This window comes from Sinocyclocheilus anshuiensis, unplaced genomic scaffold (genome assembly GCF_001515605.1).
Source record: "Sinocyclocheilus anshuiensis isolate Anshui unplaced genomic scaffold, SAMN03320099.WGS_v1.1 scaffold67, whole genome shotgun sequence".
NCBI lineage: Eukaryota > Metazoa > Chordata > Actinopteri > Cypriniformes > Cyprinidae > Sinocyclocheilus > Sinocyclocheilus anshuiensis.
Window position 1 is genome coordinate 2,395,321 of NW_015552546.1, and position 11,587 is coordinate 2,406,907.

Sequence of the window (11,587 nt, forward strand, 5' to 3'; positions counted from 1 at the left end):
TGGAAAATAATGTGTTTTTTGAACCTTAAACCGCATAAACACATTTCATTACACCAAATACACAAAATAATGTTCTTTTTAGCAAAATCATATGACCCCTTTAAAAGAACAGTTCACACAAAAATGAGAATTAGTCGTAAATGCACTCACTCTCAGGCCATCCAAGATGTAGATGAGTTTGTTTCTTTATCAGAACAGATTTGGAGAAATTAGCATCACATCACTTGCTCACAAATGGTTCCCGGTGCCGTCAGAATGAGAGTCTAAACAGCTGATAAAAACATCACAATAATCCACACCACTCCAGCCCATCAGTTAATGTCTTACGAAGCGTAAAGCGGTGTTTGTTTGTAAGAAAAAAATTCATCTTTAAGGTGTTTTAACTTTGCTTCTGGACGAAATATGAATCCATAAACCATGATAATGCTTCCTGCAGTGAAAAAGTCAATCTCCTGTTGTCCTCTCTCATCAAAATCCACCCACATATTTGTTTTGGGCAGTTTTGGCTTGTAAATGATGCTTGATCTGTGCATATTTCTCTACTGCTTCAGACGAGACAACTTTTCACCGAAGAAAACAGTATTATGAATACAGGACTCACATTTTAGCTGGAAGCAACAGTTTGAAGTTAAAAACATCTTAATGGTGGATTAGTTTCTTACAAACAAGTAGCTTTTCGTTTCACAAGACATTAACTGATGGACTGGAGTGGTGTGGATTATTGGGATGTTTTTATCAGCTGTTTGGACTCTCATTCTGACGGCACCCATTCACTGGTGAGCGAGTGATGTAATGCTACATTTCTCCAAAGCTGTTCATCATTTGAAGAAAGAAACTCTACATGTTGGATGGCCTGAAGGTGAGTCATTTGTTTTAGCAAATTATCATTTTTGGGTGACCTATTCCTTTAAAGGTTTGCATCTGTTATTCATGTTCAAAAATCAGGCAGAATGAAACCTAAAATAAGCCTTTATTCCAGGAGGTTCAAAGCCAGTTGGAGCGGATCTGTGAAATGGGTCAAGTAATGCGTCAAGCTGTGCAGATGGATGAGCAGCGTTACTGCTCTGTAAAAGAGCGACTGGCGCAGCTCGAAGTAATGGCTTTATTTTAATTCATCAGCTTATCATTTCTGCTTTCGTATGTTCATGTAACTCATCTTTTTCTTGATGCAGATTGAAAACAAGGAGCTCAGGGGTCTGCTGTCCATCAGCAACAGCTCTGTGAGGCCACAGAGAGAGGAGATAAACCCAGCTGAGAGCCCTAAGAAACAACAGTCCTAATAGAGGAAATATTACTTTAGATGGCAGTTTGTATAGTTGTATGCCTGCTGACATTAATATCTGTATTGGGCTCTCTAGTGTTGAATTGAACTGTTCTGGCGGTGGTTTAACTTCCTGCTGCCCCATGATGCACTTTCTGATGTTTGTTATTAATGATGCTAATGTTTTTGTTCAGGAAGGACGCATCACCTCTTTAGTTTTTTAATAATAGATGCTTAATAACTTTAGGCAAATGTGCATTATAGATCAGTTCTGGCTTTATTTCTATTAGCATTTTTAGTTTATTTTAAAATGAGGTTTTTGTCTTAAATTGATTTAGCCTTTTAGTCTTTTTAGGTCACATGATTAAATTGTGTTTGGAGTACACTCTATATATGTGAAAACAATTATTAACAGCCCTATTAACTAACCTCAGCAGAAGATAGCTGTATCATTAAGAAAGTTGTATGCATCAGCAGTGTTGCATCTTTCCACAGTTTGATGTGATAATCTCGTATGTCGTGTAACATGTACACACTTTTGCGATGAGAATCTTCTTAAAATGGCCTCTGAGCATTCGCCAGTCTTTTTATTGTACATTGTTGTATTTTCATCTCAGGAAAGCAATCATATGTACCGCAGTTGTTACTTTGTAGAACGCAGTATGTAAAATAAAATACAATATTCAAGTTTAAACATATTTCATCAGAAGGTTGATGTTTACGTGATAAATGATGAAGTATGATATTGTATGAATGTCTTAAAGTTTTCTAAAACCTAGAAACCATCATATGGTGTGACAGTTAATCTCACTAAATATTTAAATATGAAATTTACATGTAAAATAAACTAAAGGGATATTAATTTTTTTTTTTTTTATAATTTGCATTGTATAATTGTTAAGCTATAATTAATATCTAATGAAAATTTCCATTAAATATATTTTAAATATTATGGTTTACCCATAATATCCGAAAAGATTAAAATGTAATATTATTTCAAAATATTTGTTTATTTTAAATTAGATTTTAAAACAATATTTTCTAAATATTTGATCTTTCTAACTACATAAGAAAATATAAAAATATGATCTAATTTAAAATATAAACAATGTTTTGAAATATTTTGATTTTAGTTTTAGTCTCAGATTTTTTATTTCAATATTTGTAACTTTGTGATACTTAAAATATTAAAATGATGTTTATCCTTTAAAAAAAAATTATATTAAAATTGTAAATAGTTGGTTATTCAATTCACTAAGTATATAATTATTCTATTTACATTTACAAATATTTTAACACTTTTAAGCTGAAATTAATATTTAATGACAATTTCCATTTTATATATATATATATATATATATATATATATATATATATTAATTAATATTATTTAGTCATTTATTAGACGCTTTTATCCAAAGCGACTTACAAATGAGGACAACAGAAGCAATCAATTGTAGTATTAAAACAACTAAAAACAGATCCAAAACTAAAAGCTAAAACTTGATAAATACTACCTATACACATTTTAAAAATAAAGAAATTAAATAAAAATGACAAATGCATACAACAAAATTTCAAACCTTAACATTTAAATGAAAAACAAAAAATAAAGCTAAAAACAATTCAAAATATTAAAGAACAAAAGGTATACGAGTATAATAATGATTCTAACATAACACTAAGCCAAACACCAAAAAAACAACATAAAATATTAACAACAAAATATTAAACTTTAAATTAAATATGTAATGAAAATTAAACATTTTTTATAACCTGTAATATCCAACAATAATATTATTTAAAATTATTTCTAAATATTTGTTTAAATGTTAAATTACATTTTGAAATATTTTGATTTTTGTCTTAGTTTTTTATTCCAGTACTTTTGTGGTACTTAAAATGATATATGATATTTAAAAAAAAAATACAATTTTAAAAAGTTGGTTATCAAGCTATAATTAATATGCTTGGATTTCGGAGTGCTATTGAATAATGCAAATTTCCATTAAATACTGATGTATTTTCCACTAATTACTGCATTTTTTTTCTCCGCCTGTCCAGCTGGGGGCGCCATGCCGCAGCATGTACACACTCCTCCACTGCCGGGGAAGAAAAGTATGACAGCGTACTCCAGCCTTCAAGCCAAAGTCATCCGCATTATTGCCGCCGTCCGCCGTTATCATGTCTGAGAAAGAGCTCGGCCAAAAGTGGGACCACTGCCTCGCAGACAGCGCGATTAAATTCGGTAAGAACTCATGTGATTTAATAATCAGCTTGAATTGCCGACATGTTGTCACGTCTGTGTAGGGCACTCGGGTCACTGATAAGACGCTCTCACGATGGGTTTGGCTCAAAACCTAGTGAACTCCCGACCTAGACGCTTGCTAGGACGCCTATAAATGCTGTTTTGTTTTAAAAGCTCATTAGGCTTTGAGAACTACGGTATTATTTATGTGTTATATTAAAAAAGGTCTGGTGAATTACTACTAGGACCGCCTACTACTAATCTAGGCGGGCCTTAGTATGTCAGCGATGGTAACTGGGATTTTATACATACTAAATCTGGTTTTTGGACTGTTTTTCTACTATGTACCATGGTAATCATCATGGTATACTTTAAAATACCATTAATACAAGGCTGTATCTAGGGCAGTACCTTTTAGGTTTTAGGTAGCTTTTAGGTACTAATATGTACACTTTAGGTATAAAAGTGTACCTTTTGAAAAGGCACTGCACCAGTGACAGCTTTTGTACCTTTTTTTCTGAGAGTGTATGAAAGTAGTTGTATCAAGATACGATATAGGATCAAACGGATAGGTATTATTCTGGATGCTGACTGGCGAATAAAGCATTCTAGTCATGAACATGCAATAACAGCTCTGATGTTAAACGCCTGTTCTCCAGCATCCAAAGAGACCAATTATGGGCATGCTGGGTAATTGTGTAATATAATATTTTTTTCTTATAGGTACCGGTCTGGGTCTAGGAATTGTGTTCTCCGTTGTATTCTTCAAGCGTAAGTGTACATTATATTAGGGCTGCACGATTAATCGAATGCAATTGTCATGCGCATTTTGTTAGTAAAGCCGGTTCTGTAATCAGCAGGTGCAGCCCTACATTATATTGTATCTTGTATAAACCAGATTTATTAGAATGCGTCTTCATCCATGCTAATGTGAAGATTTGTTTGTGCAGGCCGGACATGGCCCATTGTCTTTGGGACAGGACTGGGTCTTGGCATGGCTTATTCCAACTGCCAGAATGACTTGAGGTCACATTATGTACTGCACAGTAAAGTTGCTAAGGTTTGTGTTTTGATTCTAGAGATCACGTGTTGTCTTGGTCAGATGTCACCTAGCTGTTCATGTCTGTTTGCATTGGAGAGCTTGGGCTCATTTATAAAAACATGCATAGAATTATCTAAGGTATCGCTGAATATTTTAATGAATTGCTTATAAAATGTACATACAAAAATCTGTAGTAGAGTATAATTCAGAGTATTGTATTTTTTGTTTTTAATTCAAATGTGATTTTTTTTTTCAAGTTTGTATTAGCTTTAATATTTACATTTTCTGTTTTAATTGTCAAGTTTTAATAATTGTATTAATTTGTTTATTAATCAGCTTCATCTGGATGATGTTATCAGAGCTACAATATTTCAGTACATGTAACAAATGAATTTAGATTGAATTACAATTAGTCCATCTGTCAGCTATTCTGAACTCAATAAAGCTTCATGTGTAATAGAAAAATATAATAATATATAAAAATGTTTAATATAAAAGAAATATTATATGATTCAGATTAATTTATTTTTAATGTTACTGTTAGATTATTAATAATGAATTTTAAATATTTTATATATGTCTATGTAGCTATTTCGTTTTAGTTATTTTAGTACTTCAATTTTGAACTTTTTAGTATTTTAGTACTTAAATGAGAAATGTTGCATTTGCAGCTAGCTGAAGTAAAATATACAAAATGATTTCACTTAATGTTTATTTCAAGTAATTATGGTTTTAGTTAATAATTATAACCCTGACAAAAATGTACTTTTGCCCATCTATATAGTAATTTATGTTCCTCAACAATTAATTTGTTGCAATGTTTGTTAAATTGTGATTCTTTTGCATATAAATATTATAACATAGGTTCCAGAATTGCGGACATGCACAGATAAAATTAAATCATTGTAATAAATTATCAATTCACTGGAAATAACATGCATTGTTCAGAACATGTGACACAGTCAATTGGAATATGATCATTTAGCATATTCAGATTATATCAGAAAAACATATTTTAATGCTTAATGCTAATTCACTGTAAACACATAATTTATTAAAAATCGCCTGATAAGCAAGTCCTGATACTTATCACATGAATTTCATATGCATGCTTTTTTGGTGTATTTTCACATCAGTTTGTACCTTTTCTTTTCTAGATTTGTTTGTGAATTTTAACACAAGATCATATTCATAGATTCTCTCTGCCTCAACACATTTGAAGATCAGTGTTTCAATCCTGACCTGTTTTCTCTGGTCTCTTTCAGGAGCAGTAGAGTTGCAACAGTTATGGATTCTGTCATCTGCCTTGCTTTTCATATTCGAAGCCTGACGCAATCAGACTGGTTGTCTTTCTTTCTCCATAACATCCATGTTCTTGTACAGGACAGTCTGTTTATATTTAATAAAATACTAAAAAGGAGATTTGAAATTTGCTAAGGATGATTTGAATGTTGTTGTTTTTTTTAAAATGGCCCTACAGTAACATGTGTTCCAAAAATCATAGGCTTCTATTATAACCCCAGTGATAGCAGCCTACGCTGTCATCTAGCTTTTGACCCAGGCCAAGATGATATTTGGCAACCATGCTAAACTAGTGCACTTTGCTTGAAGCAAAACATTTGCACAAACCTGAAGTGTCAAGAGCCGTGTTGGCATGGCGACAGTTCTCACAAGCATACTTTTTTTTTTTTTTTATCTGCCGTGCTTATACATAATTGCATTATTGTAATGTTGCTTTTTACATAAAGGTAGAAGTACATATCGAAGTTCTCATGCATGACATTGTTGAGAAGTAAGGCTTCAGGGAATTGTTGCAGGCATGTTGGCTGTAACGATTATAAAATTACAAATATTAAATGTATCATCTTTTGCTTTTGACAAAGTTGTACACAACTGTACGACAGTTTAGTTTAAATTCTTTCAGCTTGTTTTCATCTTGGAATAAAATTTAATTTCAAAACCCATTTTTTCTCAGTTCTAATTCTCAGATGTTCTCACTATTATAAATGCACAATCGAACAACACAATTGATCATGAGTTAAAAAAAAAACAAGAACAAAAAATAATCATGCACTTGGACATCAGTGCACAAAGACTCAATTTCCACATCTCAGTTTGCAAAAAAACATGTTGACAGAAATGCATTTAAAAGTCAATTGTGCAACTGTATTGACAACATGCAGTCTGCTTTGACAATCAACTTCAAATAAAAAATAAAAATAAAAATAGGTAGAGGTACCAAATGTCAGAGTCAAGATGAGGCACAGAAGAACGTGTTCACGCACACACAAACACGTCTTGTAAAATTACATTTTAATCATTTGTTGTTAATCTTGCATATTTTTTTTTTTTTACATCTCACACATTTACATAAGCCTTTTGTTAGATGCTAATTGCTTGCCTCAATTAACCCTGAATAATGATTGGCTGTGAATGTGCATGAAGTCGCATTAAGAGTGCGATCCTCAGACACGCTTTATGCCCAGCGGCAGAGTGCGGATCCCGCAGGCACCTTGAAGTGGACGATACAGGGATTAGAAGGGCACAGGGAACAGCCAAGACGCCAACACAGTTACCTCTAGTGCACTCGTCCGCTCCCTTTTACTCAATTACAGCCACACAATTACTGAATAAAGAACGTTGAGCTCATAAAAATGCATAGAAAGCAAACAAATCCACCTTAACAGCAAGAAGCGGACATAGATGAGTTTGTTTTTTAATTCATTCATCTAAAAATATCTATACGGTAGTCTTGCTATTGTAACGCTCCCTCTCTTTCTCTCACACTCTCTCGTACCGAAGCCCACCTCTCAGTTGCCCTCCCCCAAAGAGTGTCATCATGACACGTAGCTTTGAAATACTCTTGACAGGCATAGAATTGCTCATACTGGTGCTAAGCACTGAAGAAGCCAGACTATTGACTAGGAAATGTGTCATTTTATTGCTTTGCTCATCTCACGTTAACAAATGGAGTGATGGCAGCTGAATATCCTTGCACTGATGTGACTGAGGCACACAGAGGGAGTGAAATCACCAACCTCGCCAGGGGAAAGACGGAAAAGATTACTATAAACGGGACATCTTGATCTTTTTCGCCACCTGAGGTGCTCCGCATCAGATTTCAGCAAGGTGACCCGCAGATCAACTGTTTCACATTCAGCATCACTCTCTCAATGCACTTGAAAAACGCTGGATGTGTGTTCGCTTCATCGAGACCACAGGAAGCGCACACAGTCCTATTCAACTCTCCGATGATGAGTGGCTCACCTATCCCTCGAGTAGAGGCAGCATCAGGTGCGGATGTTCACAGGAGCTTCAATGACAGCGGTACTATCGGTGATGGCTGGAGCATTAGTGGCAGTGGTCCCTGGCTTCTTGCAGTCATGCTGTCCCTCATAATTCTGGTGACAGCTTGTGGGAACATTTTGTTGATCGCCTTGGTGTTTGCACATCGGTCGCTGCGCTGCACCTCCAATTGCTTCCTGATGTCCCTCTTCCTATCAGACTTGATGGTGGCTCTGGTCGTGATGCCCCCTGCTATGCTCAACGTGCTGTGTGGGACCTGGGTGCTGGCGCCTGGATTCTGCCCCGTCTGGCTTTGCTTCGACGTGATGTGCTGTAGTGCTTCCATCCTCAACTTGTGTGTCATCAGTCTGGACCGCTACCTCCTCATCATCTCTCCGTTGCGATACAAACAGCACATGACCCCGCCTCGTGCCTTGCTTCTGGTGGGTGGGGCTTGGGGGTTGGCAGCCCTCACTTCCTTTCTGCCGATCAAGATGGACTGGCACAGCCTGGGTCGCACCCCAGACCTTGCCGAGAACGATCCCGCCAACGCCACGGTCTCCCAGTTGAGTTCCTTCTACCCCTCTTCGTACTTCCAGCTTTCCACGTCAGGGACGCCGTCCACGCAGTGCCGCCTGCGGGTGACTCTCCCCTTCGCCCTCGTGGCGACCTTTCTCACCTTCTTCTTGCCCTCTACGGCCATCTGTTTCACCTACTGCCGGATCCTGCTGGCGGCCAGAAGACAGGCACGACAGGTGGAGGCTCTTACTCATCCCGCTTACCCACATCACTCAACCGGCGAACCATCTCGTCCTCCTTCTCCCGGACACGCCGTGCAGGATGGAGACGACTACAGCCATCAGGAGCCACCCGTGTTGCGGCAAGCTCCGGTGAGAAGTCCAGAGTCAGAGAAAAGATTGGGATAGAAATTCAATTCGTGAAGTGCCAAGAACTAGAGTAGAGTTATTAGATAAATGTATTGCTTCATGTATGTGTGTGTGAATACTTCTTAAATCTTGCTGTGAACTCTCGACAAACTAAGCCACTTGGAGTAGAGGTCTTCACAGGTCCACTTGGATCCGAAAACCCGAGATCCGACCCAAGAGGGTTCGGGTCCAAAACTTCTACGAGTGTCTCGGACACAGGTCAGGTTTGGTATAAGCGGCCTAGGGTAATTTCTCATGCTTTTTCCAAATGGATCCAATAAGACCCGAATTATTTTAAACTATCCTGGATGTGAACATGTGCGTTCATGTTAAGTCCATTTTTGAGAAACGCACGTAGAAAAGGAACATAGTTTGTAACCTCGAAATCCATCTTATAGATATGAGATCAGGAATATCCACTTACTTCATTATGCTGCGTGTTCATGCAGGGCTTTTCTTTTTTGTGCGCAGAAGCCCTTCACCGTAGATGAGGTAAATAACATTGTCAAATCCATGATTTATTAGGCTATCGATTTACTTCTTATCAAGCAATCGCGTTTATTTTTCAAATCCGGTCACAATTGAAAGATGTATCCATCAGGCAGGCAAAAATATAGAGTAATATTCGGGTCGGGTATGGATTTTAGGACCCAAGAAGACCTCTAACTTGGAGTGCATACATTCTCAAACTGTTTTGGCCTATTGTTAATTTACGTACCCACTGCTTACGCAAGTGAAGGCTGTGTGATTACAGACACAATGCAGCATGTTGAGAATGTGCAGAGAATTCCCCGCACCTTAACAAACACAAAAAGAAAGGTGAAAGAGATGTAGCGGAAAAAGGAAAATTCAATTTTAAGGACTCAAAACAGAAAGTAATGAGAGACAAGATGAGGGTGTCAGAGTGCCAATAAGGCATTTGAAGATGAGGAAGGGCGAAATGGGAGGGTAGAACTATTCAAGAGAATAGCAAAGACCTTGCGAGGCACTGTCACTTTCAAGAGCTTTCATCTGAGAGAGGGAAAGGCATAAATAATTACCTCAGGCCAAGATAACATTACTACCCATCTCTCAGCAGGAGAATCACTGTGAAATCTCGATGAATATATTCTTTTCTGTCTCTTCCTCTCAGCTGTCGGTGAACAGTGAGCGCAGACTGGCACACAGGCAAAGGAAGAGAGCTCTGAAAGCCAGTCTTACCCTGGGAGTGCTCCTGGGTCTCTTCTTCAGTGCCTGGCTTCCCTTTTTTATCACCAACATGGCACAGGTCAGTCCACAAAACAGTTAAGAAACATCAACTCACTTGTTAATCCTTACCTTGACCTTAACAAGCATGTAAAAAAAAAAAAGGGATGGGTGGCAAATTAACTGCAGTATGACAAACTGACATCCCATTTAATTGAGCAATTATTCCTTATCCTGCTCTCGAGCTCTCAACGATCCCGTACCCCATCTGTGTCCCTCACTTTGCTCAGATTTCGAGCTTCTGGGCAAGCCTGTCTCTAGCCCTCCTTCGCACACAATATGGTGTGTGAATAGCACTCCATCTCTGTCTCCTACTCTCCCCTTCTTCATCCGTGGCATCCCAACATCCTCTTCCGACGAACTAGACATCTTTGACCTTTTCCACCGCTTTGGTATCGAGTCTCAGCTACATTATGTATTGACTTTGTGATCTAAGACCTTTTCTTCTGTTCATTCAGGCGGTGTGTGAGTGTGTACCACCCTCCTTCTTCGATGCCATCACCTGGCTGGGCTACTGTAACAGCACCATGAATCCAATTATATACCCAATGTTCATGAGGGATTTCAAAAGGGCTTTGGCACGGCTTCTACCCTGCTGTTCTTCATCTCAAGCCCCTCGTAGGCCATCGCTGCCACTTTCCCTTTCTCTACGCAACTCAGGGGAGCCACAACTGCCCACTGAACCCCCCTCCCTTGTGTCCGACCCGCCTCAACTACCGGCGACGGCCACGGATGCTGTTAACCTTCTCGACGCAGAAAACGCCGGGATCGACCTGCCTCTACTGCTGCCCAACCAGGTTGATACATTAGACGATTGACACGCCAACCGAGACAACAAAAGAAGTGCAATATACTGTGAACGGCAAGATGTGAGACTTATAATTACAGGTTTTTGGAAAAATGTGTTGAAACGTACCATGCTAAAAAAAATCAATGGGATAAGTGTTAATGGGATAGTCGTGCCTAAACTGGAAGGCTGCATCGCTCCTCAAGGCAGATCAGGGAGATTGCACATTTAGAACGGACTCAACACACATCCAGCTTCATTCATTACCATAACAACCAAAACAACAGATGGATAAAGCAGACGAGAGCGAAAGAAATCTCACTAATACCTCTCACAATGTCAAGTGGGTTGTCTGTGGAGCTGTAATTCACATCTTAATTAAACAACAACCCACTTCTAATGAAGGGGGCAAATGGTGTATACAGAATACTGACAGTTTTCACATAGCAGTTTATCACAAATTATATTTAGCAGTGCTTAAAGAAAAATCTAAATTAATTAGAGATGATACCCACAAATAACTTATAGATATTATTAGACAATTCCAGAATGTCAAAAAGCCAATATTCCAGTTGGTTCTAGCTTATACTGATAACTTACACTCTGGGTGGTGTCTAGATGGTAACGCTTCTTCTGCTAAAAGTCTTGTGAGGATTCACATGTGATATTAAAACACTGTGTTTATTTGAGTCCCACAGCAACCCTACACCTAACCCTTAATCTTGGTAGCAGCAAATGCGAATCTCAGGAGTTTCTTGGAACGAGGTTTACCATCTAGACCCAACCCACATTT

The 11,587-nt window shown here is 37.8% G+C and overlaps 3 protein-coding genes across 4 annotated transcripts in view; all 3 read left to right on the forward strand.

Annotated features, from left to right (window-relative positions):
• The window catches only part of LOC107664251 (suppressor of IKBKE 1-like), a 5,067-nt gene extending 3,139 nt beyond the window's left edge, over positions 1-1,928 (forward strand). For both annotated transcript variants that reach the window (XM_016454772.1, XM_016454773.1), the window contains exons 4-5: positions 980-1,093; positions 1,173-1,928. In XM_016454772.1, the coding sequence (XP_016310258.1) occupies positions 980-1,093; positions 1,173-1,280 (222 nt within the window). In that variant the 3' untranslated portion in view covers positions 1,281-1,928. The remainder of the gene's footprint in view (positions 1-979; positions 1,094-1,172) is intronic.
• A 1,401-nt stretch (positions 1,929-3,329) lies between these two features.
• Positions 3,330-6,515, forward strand: LOC107664137 (MICOS complex subunit MIC10-like). The gene is made up of 4 exons (XM_016454595.1): positions 3,330-3,509; positions 4,233-4,280; positions 4,460-4,569; positions 5,817-6,515. Exons 1-4 carry the CDS (start codon positions 3,446-3,448, stop codon positions 5,823-5,825), a joined length of 231 nt encoding a protein of 76 aa, XP_016310081.1. The 5' UTR covers positions 3,330-3,445; the 3' UTR covers positions 5,826-6,515.
• Positions 6,516-6,785: 270 nt separating this feature from the next.
• Positions 6,786-10,844, forward strand: LOC107664185 (5-hydroxytryptamine receptor 6-like). The gene is made up of 3 exons (XM_016454665.1): positions 6,786-8,726; positions 9,895-10,029; positions 10,466-10,844. The coding sequence occupies exons 1-3, from the start codon at positions 7,725-7,727 to the stop codon at positions 10,823-10,825; spliced, it is 1,497 nt and encodes a 498-aa protein (XP_016310151.1). The 5' UTR covers positions 6,786-7,724; the 3' UTR covers positions 10,826-10,844.
• The last annotated feature ends 743 nt before the right edge of the window (positions 10,845-11,587 follow it).